Source organism: Trichechus manatus, unplaced genomic scaffold (assembly GCF_000243295.1).
Source record: "Trichechus manatus latirostris isolate Lorelei unplaced genomic scaffold, TriManLat1.0 scaffold00085, whole genome shotgun sequence".
Lineage (NCBI taxonomy): Eukaryota > Metazoa > Chordata > Mammalia > Sirenia > Trichechidae > Trichechus > Trichechus manatus.
The window spans coordinates 8,925,184-8,951,802 of NW_004444021.1; the positions used below are offsets into that span (position 1 = coordinate 8,925,184).

Here is a 26,619-nt window from a genome sequence, read left to right on the forward strand (position 1 = left end):
GCCATCTAGGATGCATCAATTGGTCACAACAACCTGGAGCAAAGGAGAATGAAGAACACCAAAGACACAAGGAAAGTAGTAGCCCAAGAGACAGAAAGGGCCACATAAACCAGAGACTTCATCAGCCTGAGATCAGAAGAACTAGATGGTGCCGGCTACCAGCAATGACCACCCTGACAGGGAACACAACAGAGAGTCCCTGATGGAGCAAGATAAAGGTGGGGTGCAGAACTTAGATTCTAGTAAGAAGACCAGACTTAATGGTCTGCCTGAGACTGGAGGAACCCCGGAAAGCATGGCCCCTGGATTCTCTATCAGCCCAGAAATAAAACAGTATCTGAGGCCAACTCTTCAGACAGGGATTGGACTGGACTTTGGGACATAAAGTGATACTCTTGAGGAGTGTTTCTCTTAGCTCCAGTAGATACAAGAGACTACACAGGCGGTTTCTGTCCGGAGATGAGAGGGGAAGGCAGAGAGGCTTAGGAGCTGGTTGACTGGACATGGGGAATCAGGGGTGGAAGGGAGGAGTGTGCTGTCCCAGTACGGGGAGAGCAATAGGGTCACGTAACAATGCATGTATAAATTTTTGTATGGGGGACTAACTTGAAATGTAAACTTCATTTAAACTATAACAATAAAAAAGAGTAATGAAAAAAAAAAAGATTTACAGCCTTGGAAGCCCTATGGGCCAGTTCTACTCTTTTCCTATAGGGTCACTATGAATGGGAATCAACTCAATGGCAATGAGTTTTGGTATTATCATTATAATACAACACTAGACCTACCTTCTTCTAAAAGCAACTTCTTGTCCAACTCATTGTCAAAGACAGTGTAGCCCCTGCTATTCAGTACATAAGACAAAATAATCATTTATTTGATAAAACCCGTTGCTGTCGAGTTGATTCCGACTCGTGGTGACCTTATGGGACAGAGTGGAACTGGCCCAAAGGATTTCCAAGAAGCGACTGGTGTATTCGAACCGCCGACCTTTTGGTTGGCAGTCAGATGCTTAACCACTGTGCCGCCAGGGCCCCTTTTTCAATAAAGTACATATCAATTATCAAAAAAAAAAAAAAAGAATTGGTTGAGGTTCAACCTATATGATCAAAACCCTATAGTACTGAAGGAAGAAGTCCAAGCTGTACTTGAAGGCAATGGCGAAAAATAAGGCTCCACAAATTGACGGAATACCAATTGAGATGTTTCAACAAATGGATGCTGCCCCGGAAGCGCTCACTCGTCTTTGCCGAGAAATTTGGAAGACAGCTACCTGGCCAGCCACATGTAAGAGCCTTCTTGCAAATCAGGACTGTGTTGAAATACTGGTTTTAAACTTGCCAGTTACTATCTTAACGTTAAATAAATTAATCTGGAAACTCAATTTCCTCATCTGTAAAATGGAGATAGTATTCATCTTATGGATCATTGTATTAAATGATATAATGTATAATATAGCTAGGATAAAAAAGACATTCATCTGTTTTGGTTTATGTTGTTGTTGTTATTAGTGCCGTCGAGTCGGTTCCGACTCACAGCGACCCTATGTACAGCAGAACAAAACAATGCCTGGTCCTGCGCCATCCTCACAATCATTGTTATGCTTAAGCCCATTGTTGCAGCCAGTATGGCAGTCCATCTCATTGAGAGTCTTCCTCTTTTTCGCTGACCCTCTAGTTTACCAAGTGTGATGTCCTTCTCCAGGGTCTGATCCCTCCTGACAGTTTTCCAAAGTATGTGAGACATAGTCTCACCGTCCTTGCTTCTAAGGAACATTATGGTCGTACTTCTTCCAAGACAGATTTGTTTGTTCTTTTGGCAGTCCATGGTGTATTCAGTATTCTTCTCCAACACCACAATTCAAAGTCATCAATTCCTCTTCAATCTTCCTTATTCATTGTCCAGCTTTCACATGCATATGAGGTGATTGAAAACACCATGGCTTGGGTCAGGTGCACCTTAGTCTTCAAGGTGACATGTTTGCTTTTCAACACTTTTTAAAGAGGTCTTGCAGCAGATATGCCCAATGCAGTGCATCATCTGATTTCTTTTTTTTTTTTATATATTTTATTGTACTTCAGGTGAAGGCTTACAGAACAGATAGTTTCTCATGTAACAGTAACGCACATGCTGTTTTATGACATTGGTTAACAACCCCACAACATTTTAACCCTCTAAATTCTCAACTTTTTTTTTTTTTGGTGAAAATACACATAGCCAAAGATACGCCATTTCAAAAATTTTTTTTACATACACATTTAAGTGACATTGACTACGCTCTTCTAATTGTGCTGTTATTCTCACTTAAGATGAAGGCTTACAGGACAAAATAGTCTCCCACTTAACAGTTACTACAAATGTTGCCCTATGACAATGGTTAACAATCTCACAACACATCAACAATATCCTTACTCTACTTTGTGTTCCCTATCATCAGCTTCCTACTCCCCTTCTGCCTTCTGGGCCATGTCACTGGACTCCTGTACCTCGTTACTCTCATGGTTTTACTGGGCTGTCCACTCGCAGGCTGATCAGTGAACCTCGAAGGTAACTTTACCACTGAGCTAAAAGGGTGTCTGGGGGCCATACTCTCAGGGTTTCTCCAGTCATCTGATTTCTTGACTGCTGCTTACATGGGTGTTGATTGTGGATCCAAGTAAGATGAAATCCTTGACAACTTTAATCTTTTCTCCATTTATCATGATGTTGCCTATTGGTCCATTTGTGAGGATTTTTGTTTACTTTACATTGAGGTGTAATCCATACTGAAGGCTATAGTCTTTGATCTTCATCAGTAAGTGCTTCAAGTCCTCTTTGATTTCAGCAAGCAAGACTGTGTCATCTGCATAATGCATGTTGTTAATAAGTCTTCCTCCAATCCTGATGTCCCGTTCTTTTTCATATAGTTCAGCTTCTCAGATTATTTGCTTAGCATACAGATTGAATGGGTATAGTGAAAGGATACAACTGACACACTCCTCTCCTGACTTTATACCACGCGATATCCCCTTGTTCTGTTCGAACAACTGCCTCTTGATCTTTGTACAGGTTCCGCATGAGCACAATTAAATGTTCTGGAATTCCCATTCTTTGAAATGTTATCCATAATTTGTTATGCTCCATGCAGTCGAATTCCTTTACATAGTCAATAAAACGCAGGTAAACATCTTTCTGCTATTCTCTGCTTCCAGCCAGGGATCCATCTGACATCAGCAATGATATCCCTGCTTCTATGTCCTCTTCCTGGTTCCACACCCTCTTCCACAAAGACGACGTTTTGGTTTATAGAAACCTTAAAAACTTCTTAGTAAATTCACTTAGAAAGATAAGTATTAATTAAAAATGTTTTAACTTATCATGACAAAATGCTATGGAGGAAACAATGAGAAATTCACTGTTGAATTTTAGCTTGTAAATGACAATGATTAATTATAATCATAGTATATATTGTGTATACCATGTATGTGAAGGAGACGTACATGGTTACTTACTACTTAATGGGTGCTGCTTTTAACTGTAATTCTTTTTCTCTTTGATAGTTTGATGCAGTGCTAATTTGGGGTATTTTATAAGGTGGTGAAAAAAGTACATTGAATGACTGAGTTAATGGTTGGTGGATTTTTAGAATATTAAACCACTTAAGTTTTCCAAGTATTATGATTAGGAATAATGTTATTTTGCTGGGAGGTATAGCATTATTCTAGGTTTTTATTCTCATAATTTTATTGAAATTTGAGGTACAGCTTGATTTTATTTTTCCCCAGTAATTGTTTTAACTTCCGTTTTATTTATACATTAAACTTTATTCAATAAAATAAATATAAATAAGCTTAAAGTATCAATTATACATTTTAGATAAATATATGGAAAGTTTGTCATAAGATTATGAGATGTATTCTGATTTTGGCCTTTTTTCACTTATTGTCATATTTATTTATGCCAAATATATTTATTTATTTATGCCAAAAATGAAAATTTTTCATTTTTGAATTAGTTTTATTCAGTAAACATTTATTAAATGTATACTTTGTGATTGGGATTGTGTAAGTAGTGAGAACATGAAGAAGAATAAGGCATAGTTTCTTTTCAGAAGGGGCTCAAAAGCTAGTAATGATTGACCTCAGCAATCACATTATTATTTGAAGAGTGCCCTATATGAGATGGAGGCATTGTCATCATCGACGAGCTTAGACCCTCAGATAGATGACCTACTGTGCAAATTATTCTTTGTAAAACACTCATTGCAAACCTCAGGAATACACAGCTATAGAATAATGTGCAAAACAGAAACAGCTTTGTCGTATTTAATACCAAAAAAAAGTATAGTCAGGAGTTTTTTCTAGTTAGCAGATAAATTTTTTCTGTTTATAGTTTGAGAGATTATAGCAATAGTAATTTGTCCTATGAGGTTCCCTAGCAAAGAAACTAAAGAGTGTAAATTGTAGAAGAAAAAAGAATTTAGCTGATCATTCATTGCTAAAACTAGGCTACTGTTTGAGTTAAAGAACCAATTTTGTGTAGTTTATGGTGAGTAGCAATGGTGCGCTCTACTGGCCTTCAAACTGTAAGTCAGTGATGTTGTGGCATCCTGGTTCTCAAGTTTAGGATGGATGGTATGGACACTATGAGAGTGCAATAATGTCATCATGTCCCACATAATAATTGACAGATTATGACAGTTCCTGGTCATGTACATGTCTTGGTAGGTAACAATTGTTAAAACATTAGATTACAATCATGCTACTATATATTGCATACTCCATTATTCATATAAGGACAGAAAAAAAATCAAGAAAATGGTACCTACCAGATAGGGTAAAACCATGTTCTTCTGTAATTTCTTGGATGCTAACGGGAAAAGTTTCAGCAGAAAAAGGTGGTAATTTGATACGGGTATATCTTATTGCTTTTAGTCATGATTCATTAAAACTGCTGGTAGATTCTCTTACAGGGAAGATGTTCATCTATTTGAGCCAGGGGCCTACCAACAGATGGGACTATACTATGATGTAGATGATTATTAAACTAATCATATTTCATTGAGAAAACTGCATCATTAGAATAAAGACTCACCTTTTGCACCCTTATTTAGTAAATGTTTTACACTGAATGAATACATGAAAAGTCTCCCCAAATTAGAATTTATAAAACACATATCATTATTAATATATGAATATCATTTTGTCCAGCTATTTCCATTCTGTAGCATTTAATTGACATTTATAAAAATTAAAAGTAACATTTATATTCTAAATATATTTATCATATTTTTCATTTATTAAGAAAACTAAGTGTACACGAGAGAATTGTACAATTTCAGTAAACCCCTGATTATCCATCACCCAGATTTAAGTTATCAAGAGTTTTTCACATTTGCTTTAATCCCGTATCTTTTTCATTTTCCTTCTCTCTTTTATTTTTTTTTGCTGAACTATTTTAAAGCAAATCTCATTCTTTCATTCCTACATACTTTAATACATGTCTCTAAAAAATATGGACATTTTCTCACATAACCGCAGTTACTGTCACACTTAGTTCTTTTTATTACCTGATGCTCATTCATAACCAGATTTCCCAATTGCCTAAAAAAAGAAAATCTTTTTATTGTTGATTTGTTTGAATCAGGAATAAAACAAAGTCATAAAGTATGTATTTAATAAATAAATGCTAATAATAAATTCAAAAATTGAAGTTTTTCCACCAGTTGGCATTATGTCTCTTGTTATTATTCTCAATTGCCATTGAATCATCTCTGACTCATGGCAATCTTATGTATAACAGGATACGTTGCCTGGTCCCAGAGGTGCGTTATCCAATAAGCTTATCTGTAGTGAACAATTTCACATTTGTTCACCACATCAAAGATTCTGCTTCTAGGTGTGGTTCGCATCTGTCTCTCTCCCAACCCCACAGCACCTTCCTACAAAATGCAAGCCTGTTTTCAAATTTACAGTCCCTGACAGGAATGGTTTACCTAGTAAGCCAGGTAAGCATGGGCTTACTTGTGCTTACGAATCTGTAGTGAACAATTTTGCCTTGCTTATTGGGTAATCCGCCCGTGCGTGGTCCTGTGCCATTTTCATGATCGTCGCTATGTTTGAGTCCATTGTGGTGACTATTGTGTCCATCCATCTCACTGAGGGTTTCTTTCATTTTCACTGGCCCTCTGCTTTACCAAACACGATATCCTTTTCTAGCGACTGTTCTTTCCTGATGTTGTGTCCAAAGTCAGAGAGCTGAAGTCTCACAATCCTTGATTCTAAGGAGCAATCTGGTTGTATTTCTTCTAAGGTTGATTTGTTCATTCTTCTGGCAGTCTGTGGTATATTCAGTATTCTTTGCCAGCACCACAGTTAGAATGCATCAGTTCTTCTTATGTCTTCCTTTTTCATTGTCCAGCTTTCACATGCACATGAGGCAATTGAAAAGACCATGGCTTGGGTCCTTGTGTATCTTTAATTTAGAGCAGTTTCCTCCACCTGTACTTTTCCTACTATTATCTTCTTGCAGATACCTAGCAACTTTTTCTATAGAATGATCAACATTATGGATTAGTGCCTTGTCGTTTATTTAGCTTGTTCTTCTATGCCCGTGTTGTCCAATACATTAGCTACTAGCCACCTGGGACTGTTGAGCACTTGAAACGTGGCTAATTGGAATTGAAATGTGCTGTAAGGTAATGTCCACACAAAATAGTATGAAACAAAGAATCTAAAATATCTGATTTATAGATTTTTGTATTAATTACATGTTGAAATGATAATATAAATGGAAATAAGTAATTAGAATTGATTTCACCTGTTTCTTTTTAATGTGACTACTAAAAAATTTGAAATTACATATGTGACTGTTATGATTATTTATTTAGACAGTGCTGGTCTATACCCTCTCTACTCATAGTGGACTGACTGCATTACCATTCCCTGGGAACAGAATCTCAGGCCCCAACTCAGGCATACGGCATCATAATCTATATTTTAACAAGATCCGCAGGTGATTAATTGACACATTAAAGTTTAAGAAGCACCGCCTTTTGCTTTCTGTCCTCTAAACTGTATCCTGTTAATTCTGGATTAGTAGTTTTCAACCCTAGTTATACATTAGAATCATTCAGAGAGCTTTTTTTAAAATAATATTTTACTGTGTTTTTGGTGAAGGTTCCCAGAGAGCTTTTTAAAAATACAGGAAAAAAAAAAAAATCCTGACTCAACCTCACCTTCAGAAATTTTAATAGGGTAAAGGTGGAACCCAAGCAAGGGTATTTTTAAAAAGCTTCCCAGGTGTTTCTGATGTGCAACCAGGATTAAGTGCCACTGCTCTAAGGGTTTGGGTTAAATGTATGTTTAATTGTTTTGGTAAGAATGGATGATGCTGTGTTCTTCGTATTGTATCATATCAGGAAGCACACTGGTTGTCTACTTTTATTGATGCTATGATTAAACAGTGGATTCAGGTGGTGACAGCCTAATTCCTCCTTTGTAAAAGTTTTCATCAGACTTTCACCTAATGGCTTGTGTGATAGATGAGCATTACCTGAAGCAATTGATTTATTAGGATTTATAAAATGATACTTTCCCAGTTATTATTCCTTCTGCACTTACTGGCTGGAATCATCTGTAACAAAGAACATCAGTTAGGGCTATTTGTTGGTTACCTTGAAATACAGTTCTTACAGGATGTTATTAATTTTCAGAGTAAGATACTGATGCCCTGCTCTTTCTAATGGCTACTAATGAGATGAAAACTTTACTTTTTAGTTTTGCTTTCTCTCTTTTATTTTTGAGAATGATTATAAACTTGTGGATTTTTATATATACAGGTATACCTCGTTTTATTGCGCTTCACTTTATTGTGCTTTGTAAATATTGCATTTTTTACAAATAGAAGGTTTGTGGCAACTCTGTGTTAAGCAAGTCTATCAGCATCATTTTTCTCATAGCATGTGCTCACTTTGTGTCTCTGTGTCACATTTTGGTAATTCTTGCATTATTTCAAACTTTTTCAGTATTATTATTATATCTGTTACGGTGATCTTTGATCAGTGATCTTTGATGGTACTGTTGTAATTGTTTTGGGGCAAATCATGCCTACATAAGACGACAGACTTCATCGATAAATGTGTGTGTTCTGACTGCTCCACTGACCGGCCATTCCCCTGTCTCTCTCCCTCTCCTTGGGCCTCGCTATTCCCTGAGACACAACAAAATTGAAATTAGGTAGCTGAACCATGTATATGACACTAAATGGGCACACCAGCCTAGGGGCAAGGATGAGAAGGCAGGAGAGGACAGGACAGCTGGACTAATGGAAATGGGGAACCCAACGTCAAGAAGGGCAGAGCGTTAACATGTTACGGGGTTGGCAGCCAATGTCACAAAAAACTGTGTATAAACTATATAATAAGAAACTGATTTTCTCTATAAACCTTCATCTAAAGCACAATATTAAAAAAAAACTGAAATTAAGTCAGTTAATAGCCCTGTAAGCATTCAAGTGAAAGGAAGAGTTGCACGTTTCTCATTTTAAATCAAAAGCTAGAAATGATTAAGCTTAGTGAGGAAGGCATGTTGAAAGCTGAGATAGGCTGAAAGCTAGGCCTCTTTCTTGAATAAAGTTAGCCAAGTTGTAAATGCAAAGGAAAAGTTCTTGAAGGAAATTAAAAGCACTGCTCCAGTAAACACACAAATGGTAAGAAAGTGAAACAGACCTTATTACTGATATGGAGAAAGTTTTAGTGGTCTGGATAGAAGATCAAACCAGCCATAACATTCCTTTAAGCCAAAGCCTTAGCTTGCCCTTAGCAAGGTCCTAACTCTCTTCACTTCTGTGAAGGCTGAGAGAGGTGAGGAAGCTGCAGAAGAAATGTTTGACGCTGGGAGAGATTGGCTCATGAGGTTTAAGGAAAGAAGCTGTCTCCATAACATAAAAGTGCAAGGTGAAGCAGCAACTGCTGATGTAGAAGTTGCAGCAAGATATCCAGAAGATCTAGCTGAGATAATTGAGGAAGGTGGCTACACTAAACAACAGTTTTCCAATGTATACAAAACAGCCTTATATTGGAAGAAGATGCCACCTAGGACTTTCATAGCTAGAGGGAAGTCACTGCCTGACTTCAGAGCTTCAAAGGACAGGCTGACTGTCTTCTAAGGGGCTAATGCAGATTGTGACTTTAAATTGAAGCCAGTGCTCATTTACCATTGTGAAAATCCTAGGGCCATTAAGAATTATGCTAAATCTACTCGGCCTGTGCTCTATAAATGAACAACAAAGCCTGGATAACAGCATATCTGTTTACAATGTGGTTTACTGAATATTTTAAGCCCACTGTTGAAACCTACTGCTTAGAAAAAAAGATTCCTTTCAAAGTGTTACTGCTCATTGACAATGTACCTGGTCTCCCAAGATGTTTGATGGAGATGCCTAAGGAGATTAATGTTTTCATGCCTGCTAACACAGCATCCATTCTGCAGCCCATGGATTAAGGAGTAATTTCAACTTGCAAGTCTTGTTATTTAAGAAGTACATTTTGTAAGGCTGTAGCTGCCATAGACAGTGATTCCTCTGATGGATCTGGGCAAAGTAAATTGAAAACCTTCTGGAAAGGATTAACCATTCTAGATGCCATTAAGAACAGTGGTGATTCATGGGAGGAGGCCAAAATATCAATATCAACATTAGCAGGAGTTTGGCAGAAGTTGATTCCAGTCCTCATGGATGACTTTGAAGGGTTCAGAACTTCAGTGGAGGAGGTAACTGCAGATGTGGTGGAAACAGCAAAAGAACTAGAATTAGAAGTGGAGCCTGAAGATGTGGCTGAATTGCTGCAATCTCATGATAAAGCTTTAACGGATGAGGAGTTGCTTCTTGTGGATGAACAAAGTGATTTCTTGAGATGGAATGTACTCCTGGTGAAGATGCTGTGAACGTTGTTGAAATGACAACAGAGGATTTAGAATATTACATAAACTTAGTTGATAAAGCAATGGCATGGTTTGAGAGGATTGACTTCAATTTTGAAAGAAGTTTTATTGTGGGTAAAATGCTATCTAACACCATCACACGCTACATACAGTGAAATCTTTCGTGAAAGGAAGAGTCAGTTGATGGGGGAAAATTCATTGATATCTTATTTTTAGAAATTGCCGCAGCCACCTCAGCCTTCAGCAGCCACCACATGGATCAGTCAGCAGCCATCAACATCGAGGCACGACCCCCCACCAGCAAAGAGATTACGACTCACTAAAGGCTCAGATGGAATATCAATTGAGATATTTCAACAAATGGATGCAGTGCTGAAAGTGCTCACTTGTGTATGCCAAGAAGCTTGGAAGATAGCTACCTGGCCAACTGACTGGAAGAGATCCATATTTATGCCTATTCCCAAGAAAGTTGATCCAGCCAACTACTGAAATTAGTAAACAATATCATTAATATCAGACAAGTAAGATTTTGCTGAAAACCATTCAAAAGCGGCTGCAGCAGTATATCAACAGGGAACTCCCAGAAATTCAAGCCAGATTCAGAAGAAAATGTAGAACCAGGGATATCGTTGCTGATGTTAGATGGATCCTGGCTGGAAGCAGAGAATACCAGAAAGATGTTTACCTCTGTTTTATTGACTGTGCAAAGATATGCAACTGTGTGGATCATAACAAATTATGGATAACATTGTGAAGAATGGGAATTCCAGAACACTTAATTGTACTCATGAGGAACCTGTACAAAGACCAAGAGGCAGTTGTTTGAGCAGAACAAGGGGATACTGCATGGTTTAAAACCAAGAAAGGTGTGTGTCAAGGTTGTATCCTTTCACCATACCTATTCAAATCTGTATGCTTAGCAAATAATCTGAGAAGCTGGACTATGTGAAAAAGAACGGGGCATCTGGATTGGAGGATGACTGATCAACAACCTGCATTATGCAGATGACACAACCTTGCCTGCTGAAAGTGAAGAGGACTTGAAGCACTTACTGATGAAGATCAATGACCACAGCCTTCAGGATGGATTACACCTCAGCATAAAGAAAACAAAGATCTTCACAAATGGACCAATAAGCAACATCATGATAAACGGAGAAAAGATTAAAGTTGTCAAGGATTTCATTTTACTTGGATCCACAGTCAACACCCATGGAAGCAGCAGTCCAGAAATCAAAAGACGCATTGCATTGGGCATAGCTGCTGCAAAAGACCTCCTTAAAAAGTGTTGAAAAGCAAACATGTCACCTTGAAGACTAAGGTGCACCTGACCCAAGACATGGTGTGTTCACTCACCTCATATACATGTGAAAGCTGGACAATGAATAAAGAAGACCGAAGAAGAATTGATGACTTTGAATTGTGGTGTTGGAGAAGAATATTGAATACACCATGGACTGCCAAAAGAATGAACAAATCTGTCTTGGAAGAAGTACAACCAGAATATTCCTTAGAAGCAAGGATGGTGAGACTACATCTCACAGACTTTGGACATGTTACCAGGAGGGATCAGACCCTGGAGAAGGACATCACGCTTGGTAAACTAGAAGGTCAGTGAAAAAGAGGAAGACCCTCAATGAGATGGATTGACACACTGGCTGCAACAATGGGCTTAAGCATAACAATGATTGTGAAGATGGTGCAGGACCAGGCAGTGTTTTATTCTGTTGTACATAGGGTCGCTGTGAGTTGGAACTGACTCAACGGCACCTAACAAAAACAACAACAAAGGCTCAGGTGATGATTAGGATTTTTTATCAATAAAGTATTTTTTAATTAAGGTATGTGCATTGTTTTCTTTTAGACACAATACTGTTGCACACTTAATACAGTGTAGTGTAAACCTAACTTTTATATGCACTGTTGTGTGACTCGCTTTATTGTGATTTTCGCTTTATTGCTGTGTTTTGCAGCATCTCTGAGGTATGCCTGTAATCTCTTCTACAATTTGAGTTAGCTCATAGAAGATTCTTATATAAGGGGATGATGTCAGTATCACAAGGAAATCACCTTAATTCATAGTTGGTTTTTCCCTGAGGTTAATGTTTCACAAGTAACACCAGCTGAATGCAGACTCCACTAATACACACAAATACTACAAGCCACCAATAGATGTCAGTCTCTCACAGTACATGATGTTCATTTACTAGGCATTCCTCTGGTTCAATTTAGCTCTGTCTTGGAGGTGCTTTTTTAGTAGTTACCCCATCTTTGTGCATTTTACCCTTCCTTTCATGAGTCAGAAGTCTTTGTTATACCCTCTTCCATCAAACAGCTTATACTGTGTTGTTGTTAAAATCTAGATTTATTGTAATATTTCTTTACTTAATAGGAAGTTAACAAATCTTTTTATTTGGACTTATAATTTTATTAGGATTGTTTTTTTTTTTAATGCTCTTGTTAGAAAGTTGAATAGTTTTGAGCTGTCAGCCCCTAACCCTACTTTACCCCCTAAGACCAGTCATTTTTGGTGTAATTTTTAAAAATTTTATTGTATTTTAGGTGAAAGTTTATAGCACAGATTAGTTTTTCCTTCAAAAATTTTATCCACAAATTGTTTTGTGACATTAATCGCAATCCCCACAATGTGTTGGCACTCTCCCCCTTTCCCTTTCCACCCTGGTTCCTAATGTCCATTCATCATTTTCCTGTCCCTTTCTACCTTCTAGTCTTTGTTTTTGGGCAGCTGTTGCCCATTTGGTCTTGTATACTTGATTGAACTAAGAAGCAGGTTCCTCAAGTATGTTATTGTTTGTTTTATAGGCCTGTCTAATCTTTGGCTGAAAGGTGGACTTCAGGAGTGCCTTCAGTTCTAAGTTAGCAGGGTCTCCGGGTGCCATAGTCTCAGGAGTTCCTTCAGTTTCTGTCAGACGAGTAAATCTGGTCTTTGTGAATTTGAATTTTGTTCTACATTGTTCTCCCACTCTGCCTGGGACCCTCTATTGTGATCCTGTCAGAGTGGTTGATGGTGGTAGCCAGGCACCATCTAGTTCTTCTGGGCTCAGGCTGGTGGAGTCTGTGACTCATGTGATCCATTAGTCCTTTGGATTACTGTTTTCCTTGCGTCTTTGGTTTTCTTTGTTCTCCTTTGCTCCAAATGTACTGGGACCAATAGATATATGTTAGATGGCTGCTCGCAAGCTTGTAAGACCTCAGACACCACTCACCAGAGTAGGATGTAGAGTATTTTCTTTATGAACAATGTTATGCCAGTTGACCTAGATGTCCCCTGAGACCATGGTCCTCAGCCCTCAGCCTCAATAACTCAGTCCCTCAAGGTGTTTGGATGTGTCTAGGAGTTTCTATGACTTTGCCTTGGTCAAGTTTTGCTGACTTCCCCTATATTGTGTGTTATATTTCCCTTCCCCAAAGTTAACATTTTTCTACTATGTAGTTAGTGATTTCCCCTGCCCACCCCTCTACTCCCTTGTAACCATCAAAGATGGTTTTTTTCTGTGTGTAAATTTTTCCTTGAGGTTTTATAATAATGGTCTCATATAATATTTGTCCTTTTGTGATTGACTTACTTCACTCAGCATAATGCCCTCCAGATTCATCCATGTTGTGAGATAGTTCAGGGAGTCGTCATTGTTCTTTATCGTTGCACAGTATTCCATTGTGTGTATGTGCCATAATTTGTTTATCCATTCCTCTCTTAATGAGCACTTAGGTTGTTTCCATCTTTTTGCTATTGTGAATAATGCTACAGTGAACTTGGATGTGCATATGTGTATTCGTGTGACGGCTCTTATTTCTCTAGGATATATTCCTAGGAGTGGGATTCCTGGGTCGTATGGTATTTCTATTTTTGGCTTTTTAAGGAGGCACCCTGTCCTTTTCCATAGTGGTTGTACCATTTCACATTCCCACCAGCAGCACCTAAGAGTTCCAATCTCCCTGCAACTTCTCCAACATTTCTTATTTACTGTTTTTTTTTTTTTTTTTGATTTGTGCCAGTAATGTTGGGGTGAGATAGTGCCTTACTGTAGTTTCGATTCGCATTTCTCTAATGGCTAGTGATCGCGAGCATTTCCTCGTGTCTGTTAACCACCTGAAAGTCTTCTTTGGTGAAGTGTCTGTTCCTATCCTTTGCCCATTTTTTAACTGGGTTATTTTTGTTGTTGAGGTGTTTAAGTATTCTATAGATCTCAGAGATTAGACCCTTGTCAGATATATCATAGCCAAAAATTTTTTCCCAGTCTGTAGTTCTCTTTTTACTGTTTTGGTGAACTCTTTTGATGAGCATAAGTGTTTAATTTTTAGGAGCTTCCAGTTATCTAGTTTCTCTTCTGGTGTTTGCGCATTGTTAGTTATGGTTTGTATTGTATTTATGCCATATATTAGCGCCCCTAGCATTGTCTCTATTTTTTTCTTCTGTGATCCTTACTGTTTTAGGTTTTATGTTTAAGGTCTTTGATTCGTTTTGAGTTAGTTTTTATGTATGGTATAAGGTATAGGTCCTGTTCGTGTTTTTACAGATGAACATTCAGTTTTGCCACCACCATTTGTTAAGAAAACTGTCTTTATCCCATTTAATGGACTTTATTTCTTTGTCAAAGATCAGCTCACCATAGACTAGATTTACATCTGGGTTCTCGGTTCTTTTCCGTTGGTGTATGTAGTTGTTGTTGTATTACAGCCGGGCTGTTTTGACTACCATGACTGTATATAGTAGGTTCTGAGATCAGGTAGTGTGCTTTTCTTTCAATAATGCTTTGCTTATCCGAGGCCTCTTTCCTTTCTGTATAAAGTTGATGATTAGCTTTTCCATCTTGTTAAAGAATGCTGTTGGTATTTGGATTGGGATTGCATTATATCTGTAAATCGCATTGGGTGGGATTGACGTTTTCACAGTGTTGAGTCTTCCTATCCATGAGCATGGTGTGTTTTTTTCATTTATGTAGGTCTCTTTTTGTTTCTTGCAGTAGTGTTTTGTATTTTTCTTTTACGTCCTGGTTAGATTTATTCCTAAGTATTTTATCTTCTTAGGGGCTATTATAAATGGTATTGCTTTCCTGATTGCCTTTTTGAAGTTCTCTTTGTTGGTGTATAGGACTGCAACTGATTTTTGTATGTTGATCTTGTATCCTGCTACTCTGCTGACTATTAGTTCCAGTAGTTTTCTTGTGGAATCTTTGAGGTTCTCTGTGTATAGGATCATATCATCTGCGAATAGGGGTAGTTTTACTTCTTCTTTTCCGATATGGATGCCTTTATTTCTTTTTCTTGCCTTATTGCTCTAGCTAGGACTTCCAGCACAGTGTTAAATAGGAGCAGTGATAAAGGGCATCCTTATCTTATTCCAGTTCTCGGGGGGAATACTTTCAACTTCTCTCAGTTGAGAATGATGTTGGCTGTTGGTTTTATATAGATGCCCTTTATTATGTTGAGGGATTTCTCTTCTATTCCTATTTTATTAAGAGTTTTTATCAGTAATGAATGTTGGACTTCATCAAATGCCTCTTCTGTGTCAATTGAGATGACAATGTGATTCTTTTCTTTTTTTCTGTTTATGTGGTGGTTTTACATTGATTGATTTTCTAATGTTGAACCATCGTTTTGTACCTGGTATGAATCCCACTTGGTTATTGTGTATTATGTTTTTGATATGCTGAATTCTGTTGGCTAGAATTTTTGCATCTATATTCATGGGAGATATCGGTCCATAATTTTCTTTTTTTGTGGTGTCTTTGCCTGGCTTTGATATCAGGGTTATGCTGGGTTCATAGAATGAATTTGGAAGTATTCCTTCTTTTTCTATGCTTTGAAATAGTTTGGGTGGTACTTGTATGAGCTCTTCTCTGAATGTTTGGTAGAGTTCTCCAGTGATGCCATCCAGGCCAGATTTTTTTCTTTTGTTTCGAGTTTTTTTATTACCTCCTTAACCTCTTTCTTATTATGAGTCTGTTCAGATTTTCTGTCTCAGCTTGTGTTAGTTTAGGTAGATAGTGTGTTTCTAGAAATTTGTCCATTTCCTCTAGGTTCTCAAATTTGTTGATGTACAGTTTTTCATAGTATTCATAGTATTCTGTTGTGATCCTTTTTATTTCAGTTGGGTCTGTTGTAATGTTCCACATCTCATTTTTCATGTGGATTATTTATTTCCTCTCCTGTTTTTCTTATGTTAGTTTGGCCACTGGTTTCTCAATTTTGTTGATCTTTTCAGAGAACCAACTTTTGGTCTTGTTGCTTCTTTCTGTTATTTTTATGTTCTCTATTTCATTTATTTCTGCTCTAATCTTTATTATTTCCTTTTTTCTGGTTCCGGTGGGCTTCTTTTGCTATTCTCTTTCTGTTTGTTCTAGATGGTGGGCTAACATTTTAATTTTACCCATTCTTCTTTTTTGATGTGTGCATTCATTGCTATAAATTGACCTGTGGGCACTGCCTTTGCTGTGCCCTAAAGATTGTGGTATGATGTGTTTTCATTCTCATTTGATCCTAGGACATTTTTTATTCTCTCTTTGATTTCTTCTATTACCCAGTTGTTTTTAAGCAAGGTGTTATTCAGTTGCCATGTATTCAATTTTTTTCCCCTTGCTCTTCTTGTTATTGATTTCTACTTTTATGGCATTGTGATCGGAGAGAATGCTTTGTGTTGTTTTGTTGTTTTAGACTTTATTGAAGGTTTCTTTGTGGTCTAAAATGTGGTGCAGACCACTTTTTGTTTGTTTTGTTTTACTGTTTTTGCACTATAGCAGAAATGCCTATATTTAGTGTGCTTCTATCAGTTACACTTATTTTTCTATTTGATGCTCAAATTGTCCCATCTTGTCTAATGGAAATTCCTTCTTTTGTTTCCTGTGTCCTTCTAATGTGACCCATTTGTCTTTGATAACTTTCTTGCTTTCTAGTACAAGATACCCCAAGCTCATATATTCCCTGCTTCAGACCTGGGATCAGCCGTTCCTCCAAGGAGGCATGGATTATCTTCCATTTTTAAAAGAGGAAAAAAAAAAAAGAATCATTTGCTTTTCATTTAAGTTTTAAATTACTCATTAATAACTCTTTCTACTTCAAGAATTTGTCAAGTTTTAAAATGCAACCAGGGTTGAAAACCACTGCTGCTCTAAGAGTCTTGATTAGATTTGGGTTCAGTATTTTGACAAGACTATTTCATAAACATATACGTAAACAATTTGTAATTTTTAGATTCTGGCTCCTCTTTGGGCTTTTTCTTCCACAATGTTTTATTTGAAGGGAAATAATTGGAAAGTGAATCTTTAACCCGTGATTATACCTAATGTTAACAAAGAGACAAAAACACATGAATAAAGAATTTTTTATATTAACATGATGAAGAAGTTAGGAAGTCATAAACCATATAAGCATTTCCCAATTCTGGAAGACTTTAAATGAATAAAGAAGAGTAAATTCCCATTTCTACTGTTGGTGTTAACTTGCTTTTGTAACTTCTCTGATACTAATTAATTCATTTGACAAATGCTATTGAGTAAGTGCATGAACCAGGACCTGTTCTAGGTGCTGGTGACTCATAAATCAACAAAACATAGTTCCTGTCCTTACAGAGTTTCATTGGGTGGAGGGTAGAGACTAATAATAAACAAGTAGCATCTGAGTGATGCTCCTGTTCTGCTTCCAAAGTAGTCAAGAGAAGCTAGAGGAGAGTAACCCTATTACCCTATTGTTCCTAAGGGAGTTATGGAGTGGAGTACATAACAACTTCCTGTTTGGTGGCTTTCCCTTTTTTTGGCCTCTGATGCTGTCTTCCTAACCATTTTGCCCATTAGTGTAAAACTCTGCATTATTATGGGCATGGTATAATAGATTCTTTTTATTTTCATGAAGATTATAGCTGAAGGTTTTCTCAGTGTGCCATGTTCACAAAGTCACTGGAGTACATCTGAAGAATTACAGCCCATCAGACCATACGTGATAAGTGGAGGATAACAAAGGTTTGCTGCAGTGGTGATGGTAGGCATTTTGCTAGACTCTCTCAAAACTCATCTCATAGACCATGGGCTTCAAATATATTGCCTTATCAAACTTAAAATTGTCTCATGTCATGGACCTTTGGGGTTGCTTAGGAGTAATTGGAATCAAAATATTAAATTCTTAACTACCAAGGGTCGTATGCCTTATATATATTCAGTACCTGAAAGTGTAACTGCATCATGAGCATCAGCACAGCCCCTGAGGTGAGAAAGAAGTAAATAAGGGAGAGAGAATAACTTCAAGTATGAAGCCACAAGATACAGAATCAAACACATGAACAAAAGAATAGCTTTTTAAATTTGCTAAGCACTACTATCAAAGTATGGAGTCCTGGTGGTGCAGCGGTTAAGAGCTACGGCTGCTAACCAAAAGGCCGACAGTTCAAACAGCCAGCTGCTCTGCAGGAGAAATATGTGGCAGTCTGCCTCCGTAAAGATTTATAGCCTTGCAAACCCTATCAGGCAATTCTACTCTGTCCTTAGGGTCACTATGAGTTGGAATTGACTTGATGACAACGGGTTTGGTTTTTTGGTTTGGTACTACCAACGTGTAGAGTATAAATTCCTAGATTTTTTTAAAGAGCTTGGAAGTAGCAGTAGACTTGAGCCTAATCTCTGAAAGGAAGGAAAGAGACTAAATTATAGAGATCTTACTTATTCCTCTTTCTTTTAAAATAATGAATGTAATATTTAGAACTCAAAAGAATGTAGGACCTCAGTTTTGAAGCCAGTGTACACATTATTTACAGGGAAACTGTTTGAGGACTTTGTAAATAGAAGTGGGAATCGTTGGGTACATCAACATTTAAGGATTAAGTCTAGTAGAAGCCCATGAAAGACGAAGAAGGAGCAGGCAGAGAGAGATGTAGTTTAGTTTATTATTTCACAAGAGTAAAATGTTTAATTTTTTTTTTTTTGTCATTGGATTCACATTGGGGAGTATGAAAAATATACCATTGTCTGGGTCCCACCATCATGTTGTTGTTAGTTCCCTTTAAGTTGACCCCATGTATTACAGAATGAACCATTGCCCATTCCTGCACCATCTTCATGAGCGTTGGTGTGTTTGAGTCCATTGTTGCAGAATTATGTCAATCCATCTCACTGAGGGTTTCCCTCATTTTCATTAGCTGTCTGCATTACCACTATCATAGAATGTCATTTAATTGATCTGAGGTGAGACTTGAGTTCTAATCTTTTCTTAAACGCTTCCCAGGTTATTTTAATACACAGTCAGGGTAAAGAACCACTAGACTAGAAGTTTGTTATTTTTAGCAGAGCAGTGATAATTATTATGCTCTTAAGAGTAATTTCATTGCTTCCCTAAATGTTGAAAGTTACCTAGGTGTTTTTTGGTTTTTTTTTTTTTAAGCAATAAAGATGCAGTGGTATTTAATTTCCAATAGTTTTGAAGTAGAATATATTCTATATTTGCTGTCTTCCATTGCAGATTAGATTATTTTTCAAGGTTCCTTTTCTTCAAGATTCTGTGTTGTCCTTTAGATTCAGAATTGTGGGCCATAGCTTATTTTGATAATGATAAAATTTGCTGTTTTAGAGTTCGATATTTGTTCATTCTGATGACATTTATTGAACCACTCTTCTATCCTAGGTGCTGGGCTTGCACCTAAGAATACAGAAATATTTTTGTTCTATTCCCTGCTCTCAAGGCATTTAGAGAGGAAACAGAATAATAAGGACAACATGATTTTACAAGTGCTATGATAGAGGCTTCTATGGGATACAGTGAGGACAAAGGATTTTATTGTAAAGGAGAATGTGTCTGGAAAGATTTAAGAAGGCCATGATTCTTACGCTAATTCCTTAGCAAAAATCTGTGGTACAGATTTTTTGATAGACTCATATGGAAAGAGATCGGTCTTCCAGGCAGAGGAAACCATAAAAACACAGGCATTAAAGAGCCCTGCATGGTGGCTCCTTTTCACTCAAGCATAGAGGGCAAGAGTGTGTGTATGTCTTGGGGGCTAGACAGGTAGAGAGTGGCCAGATGAGGAAGGACTTTATATGCCACAGTAGGGAGCCCTGTAGGTCCCTGGGTGGTGCAAATGGTTTTGCACTAGACTAACCTAAAGGTTTGTGGTTCAAACCCACCTGGTGGTGCCACAGAAGAAAGGCCTGGCATTCTGCTTCTGTAGATTACAGCCATGCCAAGAAGAGTTTAAGATACTGAGCTGTTTTTCCTCTGAAAAATGAAACATCTCTATGAACTTTAACTGAAAACTATCCAGTTTTGTTTCAAACTATTTCAAAATATTGAGAGCTGGATTCCAAATTTAATTAGAGAGGTTTTGTGTCTGTAAATCCACAGTATATTGAATTTACATATATCCAACAAAGACATGTTCAGGTTAGGCATTTGAGAGTACATTTAAAGAACTCATGAAATAGTCAATTGATTAATTCTCTTCAGCACAAATAGAATGTCTTAGAAAGATATCAACGACTAACAGAATGGATAGACAGCTGGGAGAATGCTTTAGAAAGATATCAACAACTAACGGAATGGATAGATAGCCAGGAGAATGCCTTGGAAAGATATCAACAACTGACAGAATGGATAGACAGCCAGGAGAGCCTATAGAAAGAGGTAGGCATAGCCACCTTAGAGGCCTGAGAAGCAAAAACTGCCGGAATGATCTCTTCGCTGGTGCAGTTGGGCCAGGACCCTGCTGCTAGAATGAGTCACTAAACTGCTTTGTCTGTTTATTACTCTAGTCAAGATTCAAAATGCAGGGGTAGGGTTTTCAACCTAACTTAATTCATTTGCCTGTCCCAGAGTGTACTAGAGTGGTGAAAAAAGGGGCTGTACACAAGGACCCTCCAGGAACCTTTCCTCTTCATGGTGACAGGGCAAGTGCCCGGATTTATTGTCTCCACATTCCTCAAAAAAAAAAAAAAAGATGCTCTGTGGACAAAAATACACGTATTCAATAAGCAGAAAAATAAAAAAACACTGAAATCTCTAATCTCCTGTCTCAGAGGACTGGAAGCTGCCCATAGAAAACAATATCATTAGAATTTCTAAGCACAGAGGTCTAAAGACATTACCTTAATTTGTCATTAGTCAAAAATTGTCCACGGACAAATGTGTAAAATCTTACTTTTGTGAAACTTCTGTTCATCTTTCTGCTTCATGAGGTATAAAACCTTTTCACTTTCCAAAAAACATAAACATTCTAAATTGGAGATTGTTCAGGTACTATTATTGAGTTCTACCAATGTCATTTCCTCACAGATGCACATTTGCCTTTCTCACTTTCCACTCTGAATAGCTCCTGTGAGAGGCAGGTTTTCGCTAGCACAGGATTGTGCTGGCAGCACCTCCCCGACTCTGCCATATACCACAGGAGTATTGTCTGTGAGCTTTGGTGGCAGACACATATTACTTCACTGCTTCTGAGTTGATAGCTCAGAACCTTGTTACATGAAAGTCATTGACTCCTGTTTGAGGAAGTAGGTTGGTTAGATGGTATTTTAGGGCCCTTTATAGAGTAAAACTTTTGCAAAGAGAATTACGTATTTAAATTATCTTCACTTACCAATTCAAGTGTTGGATTAGTCTTGCGACAGTGATCGGTTGGTGAAGCTGAAATTCTGGCAAAAATCTAATTCTTTTGCAAGTTGTTATTAACGAGTAACAGTTCTACAAAAAGGAGAGAATGCCATGAGTTATTCTAATGGCTTCATTCTGTAGTTGAAATATTTGAGAGGATTATATTGTTCAATGCATTTGTCATTGATTGAATAATTTTCATGAAGATTAGTCATTTCTATAAAAAACATACAAGAATCTCTTGGATTTTTTATTTTAAATTTTCTACATTCATTTTTTTAATTCATTTTCATTATTTTTTGATACTGAGTTAAATTACTTTCATAGATTGATCCTGAATTTTGAAATTAGAAAATCATAAGGTGGAATTTTTACATTCATATTTTAACTGACATCTAATAAGCTGTACCTTTAAGATAGCACCAGTGTTTTTTAGTTAAGATGTAAAAAGCAGCATAAAGATTTTTTTGGTTTGTTTTTTGGTTATTTCCAAACAGTGATGTCCTTTAGGAATATATCTGTGGAAACCATAGGAAGTCTAAATTTCACAAGTAATTTGTTGTAGCCAGCAGGGAAAGAATTAAAAGTACATACTGTAGAAGACAGAACAGTCATAGCCCCAATCAGCCTTGCTGTAGCTCTGTATGTAATCTATTAACCTGCCTTTTGAAAAAGATGAATTATGGGGGCCTAAGTTGATACCATTAGGGTCCTCTGCCATTGCAGAACAGTAAAGACAAAAGCACTCACCATCTTAATATTCACAGGACTGTGCTAAAGAATAATGATTTAAGATCAAGACAAGAGTTAACTGCCCACCTCACCAACCAGTGGCCTTCCCCAGGAGCTCTGGATGTCAATGCTGTTGCCTTGGATACGTTGCTTTACCGAAAACACAATAAACAGTGGTATGAGTAAGTGTAACACTTTTTTTTTCCAACTAATTAACAAATTTAGCACCGAAACCAAATAGCTATTCACTTTGGTTTCTCAGTTATTCTTTTTAAATTCATTATTAGTTTAGGATAAAGATAGGATTTAGGACTACTTTGGCTTGGTAAGGTTAGATTAAGGCAGTGAACATGTTAATGTTTTAGAGCCAAGGCACCCTGGGGAAGTAAAATATCTGAGAAGTTGTTATGTAGTAATGTACCAGCTACCCAGTTCTCACTGTCATTAGCCAATCCTTCAGTTAAATCATTGAGCTTGTGTTTAATGAGCTGTTTCTGAATTCTACCTTTGGTGTTGTGTTTGCTTTAGGATTAATTTTCCTACTACTTAGAAAATGAAATTCCATCTCCTGAAAGGATGGAAAGATACTTGTTCTTAATGAGTCTGGAAGAGTTTTGCTCATTTTCAGTAGATCTAGTTTTCAGAAGCTGTACAAGATATGATCATTCCACCTATGAGCCATAGATCCTTTTTCTATTTCCTTCTCCAAATGTTCAGGACTACTTCATTTAGTCATAGTGTTCTAATGTTGAGAGAGCTGCAAAATCTTAGGCTGTGTTCCTTTAGGTAATCTTCATTTTAGAACTTGCTTAATGTATTACCTTCTTTTGGCTTTTAGTCACTTTAACATGTTAGTCATTTTTTTCATTATCTTTTCTATTGTTCTTCTGTTAATTTTCTGATTATCCCCACTTTCTCTCCCTGCCATCCGCTTCTATTCTTTCTTCTCTTTCCTCTCTCTTCCCTCTTTATTCTTTCTTTCCTCTCTTCGCTTCTTTCCTTCATTTTGTTTCTTTCCCTACTCTTCTTTTAGAGTCCATGTTTTTAAATGTCACTCATAGAAGCTGTGCTTCTTAGGGTACCCTTCACTAGGTAATTAATAGCCAGACATTTCTACAAGGAATGTTTTAGCACAGACATAACTGCCACCTGCTTCACTCTATGATTTTTTTCAATTGTCTAAGACAGAACTCAAATTTGTCATTATTCCAGGCCTTTTGTTATTAAGAGAATTGCTAGGAACTTTAATGCATTTGTCTTGTTTTATTGATGTTGGAGATAAGTAGGAAAAAAAGAGCAGATATTTACAGAATAAATCAGTAGAACCCTCTTCAACATCTACTAAACCAAGCTTCTTAGTATGATTCAGGGTGTTGACTTTAGGTCTTTTGTGGATTGGGATCTAGTTCCTTTATATACCTTTATCAAAGTTATGAATAACTACAGTGTATCTTACTATTCTAGTATATAATTTTACCTTTCTGTGCCATATTTATTTTAATAGATGAATATTATTTTATTTGTATTTTTAATTTATGATTGAAAATTTGAATTTATAGAAATAATTGGAGCATGTACCATCTCTATATATAACATATGACATGCTCCTGCTTTTTTAACTGCAAAAATGTCATAACATTAAATCTTGGTAAGTTAAGAAACTATGCCTTTTTATCCCAGTTTCCACATCACCACTTTAAAGTAGTGGAAAAGTAAAATATTTTTTTGCCAAAAGGCATGTACTCCTGCCTGCCTGTGGAGTTACCTGTTGCGGAGTCAAAGAGTGGAAGATTTATTTCTAGTTTATCTTAATGTTGTAATAGCAAATAATTTTTACAAAGTATTATAACAGTACAGTGGAAACCCTGGTGGCATAGTGGTTAAGAGCTACGGCTATTAACCAAAAGGTCAGCAGTTCAGATCCACCGGGTGCTCCTTGGAAACTCTATGGGGCAGTTCTACTCTGTCCTCTAGGGTTGCTATGAGTTGGAATTGACTTGACGGCAATGGGTTTTGTTTTTTTTAAAATTCCCTCGTGGCACAGTGGTTAAGCACTCAGCTGCTAACGGAAAGGTCACTGGTTTGAACGCACTGGCTGCTCCGTGGGAGAAAGATGCGGCAGTCTGCTTCCGTAAAGATTTACAGCCTTGGAAAGCCTTTGGGGCAGTTCTACTCTGTTCTGTAGGATCGCTGTGAGTTGGAATGACTGCGGGGCAGTGGGTTTGGTTTTTTGGTTTGGTATGATAATAACAGAAAAAGTAATTGCAATCTCAAAAAAGAAGGCAGTGAAACTTTCTATTCATGTTTTACATGGATCCAGGTTTTATACTTCTTGACTGAGTTACTCCATTAGCTTAAGAAGGGACAACCCTTTCTTTCCAGCCACATCCTGTATCTGACCTGTCCTTAGAAGTTGGTATTGCTGTTAGATGGCCCTGTTGCCAAATTGATATCCCTGAACAAAAAAGCATGCAGCTCCAGTGTAGTACAGAGAGCACAGAGGTTAAAGTCAGGACTTGTAATAACCTCCGCTACTTCCTTGCTGTGTAACACTGAACAGCACTTTTTCTCTTTGATCGGTTTGCATACATGTATTGACTCATAGCGACTCTATAGGACAGAGTAGAACTGCCCCATAGGGTTTCTAAGGAGCACCTGGTGGACTGCTGATGTTTTGGTTAGCAGCCAAGCTCTCAACCACTGAGCCACCAGGGCTCCAATGCCTGTCTAACAAAATTATAAGGATCAAATGAGGTAATTGCCTGGCACTTCACAGCTGCTTGGTAAATCTTTATTTATACTCTATATAGTCTTTTTTTGTTCATATAGTCCTGTATCTTCCAGATTTGGCAAGTATCCCATCCAAAGTTCTAAGCTCTATATTCTGAACCTTATATAAAATTAAAATGACCAGCAAATCCCCAACTGTTCTAAATAAAATAACCCCAACTTTCTCATGTAGAAATGGAGGCTTTAGATTTTCAGAACAGAGGAATATTCTATAAATCATGTTTGAAACAAATCATACCTTTTCATGGAGATCCAGTTTTTGCTGTCCTCAAATTTATAATATAAGCCAAGGCTCCTGAACTGCTTGATCATTAATTCCTTTTAATTCGACCAATGTCTTCAATATGTTCAACAGAAACCTTACATATGTTCAACAGAAACCTTACAAATTATGAGGAAGGTGGCCAAAACCTATTTAATAAGGATCATTATCTCTCTTGATAGTCTGGAGAGAGAGAAACTAGCCCTAAAACTAGTCACAGCTTTAATACTAGTAGATTTTTCCTGCTAAAAATATGGCATTTCTATAGCTATTTATCTAGAATCTCTATGACTTCTTTCACACACAACTTAGAGAAGAAAGAGAGTATGCTATTTGGTTTATTTAATGAATTTGTTGGTCTTGTTGATATTTCTTAAATTGAGCCATTACCTATTTTGGCTAGGTTATCACCTACTCATGGTAGGATACCTCTTAAAATAGAAGATTTTTAATTTACTTCCGTTTACTATATTGTTTATGAAGCTTTAAAAATATGATTTCTAGTTCATTTCTGGATTACTTAGACCTGACAAGATTAGCTATGCTGGTTTTTATATCTTTTCAGTCATTTCAAACATGGGAATATCATGTTTAAAAATTGTTAAAGCATTGTAGGCTTATTGCAAAAACTCAACAATAAATAATTCTATAAAGGACTTTCCTTTAAATTGAGTAATTGTTCCTTTAAATACATAATTAAGTAGTAAGTTTTCAAATTAAATAGTAATTGTTTCCCTTAGAGTAATTGTTTGCTCTTTTGTTTCCAATAAATTCCGTGTTACTGTCTTTATATATAGTCTGTTACATAATCTTGTTAGATTATCAGCTATATAACCTTGTTAGATTACTGCCTAATTCACACATTCTTATCTCAAAAGATTATATTAATTGTCATCATATTTATATTTTCTACTTAAAGCTTTTTTTATTTTTTATTTTTTGTTGTACTTTTTAAGTGAAGGTTTACAGAACAAATACTTCTCATTAAACAGTCAGTACACATACTGTTTTATGACACTGGTTAACAACCCCACGACATGTCAACACTCTCCCTTCTCAACCTTGGGTGACCTTTTTTTTTTCCTTTGTTGAAAATACACATAGCCAAAGACACACCATTTCAGAAATTTCTACAATGTACAATTCAGTGACATCGATTACGTTCTTCCAGTTGTGCTGCTATTCTCACTATCCTTTTCCAAATGATTCTATCACCATTATCTTCAATTCACTGCCTCCTAGGCTCCCATCAAACCTTTTGAGTTGCTGTTGTCAGTTTGATCCCACATAGATAATTTTTTTTTTTTGTACCTTAGATGAAGGTTT

General features: G+C 36.9%; 1 protein-coding gene and 1 long non-coding RNA gene across 3 annotated transcripts in view; one reads left to right on the top strand and one right to left on the bottom strand.

The window, feature by feature from the left end:
* Positions 1-26,619, top strand: part of RUNDC3B (RUN domain containing 3B) — a 159,092-nt gene that overhangs the window by 89,650 nt on the left and 42,823 nt on the right. Inside the window, exon 9 of one of the 2 annotated variants that reach the window (XM_004381494.2) lies at positions 22,277-22,423. The exons of the other annotated variant lie outside the window; for it this stretch is intronic. Coding sequence (XP_004381551.1) covers positions 22,277-22,423 — 147 coding nt within the window. The remainder of the gene's footprint in view (positions 1-22,276; positions 22,424-26,619) is intronic. 2 annotated transcript variants of the gene reach the window in all.
* The window catches only part of LOC111821448 (uncharacterized), a 20,665-nt gene continuing 15,427 nt past the window's right edge, over positions 21,382-26,619 (bottom strand). The window contains exons 4-5 of the long non-coding RNA XR_002824873.1: positions 22,329-22,391; positions 21,382-21,599 (exon numbers count right to left, since the gene is read on the bottom strand). This is a non-coding gene — a long non-coding RNA (uncharacterized LOC111821448). The remainder of the gene's footprint in view (positions 21,600-22,328; positions 22,392-26,619) is intronic.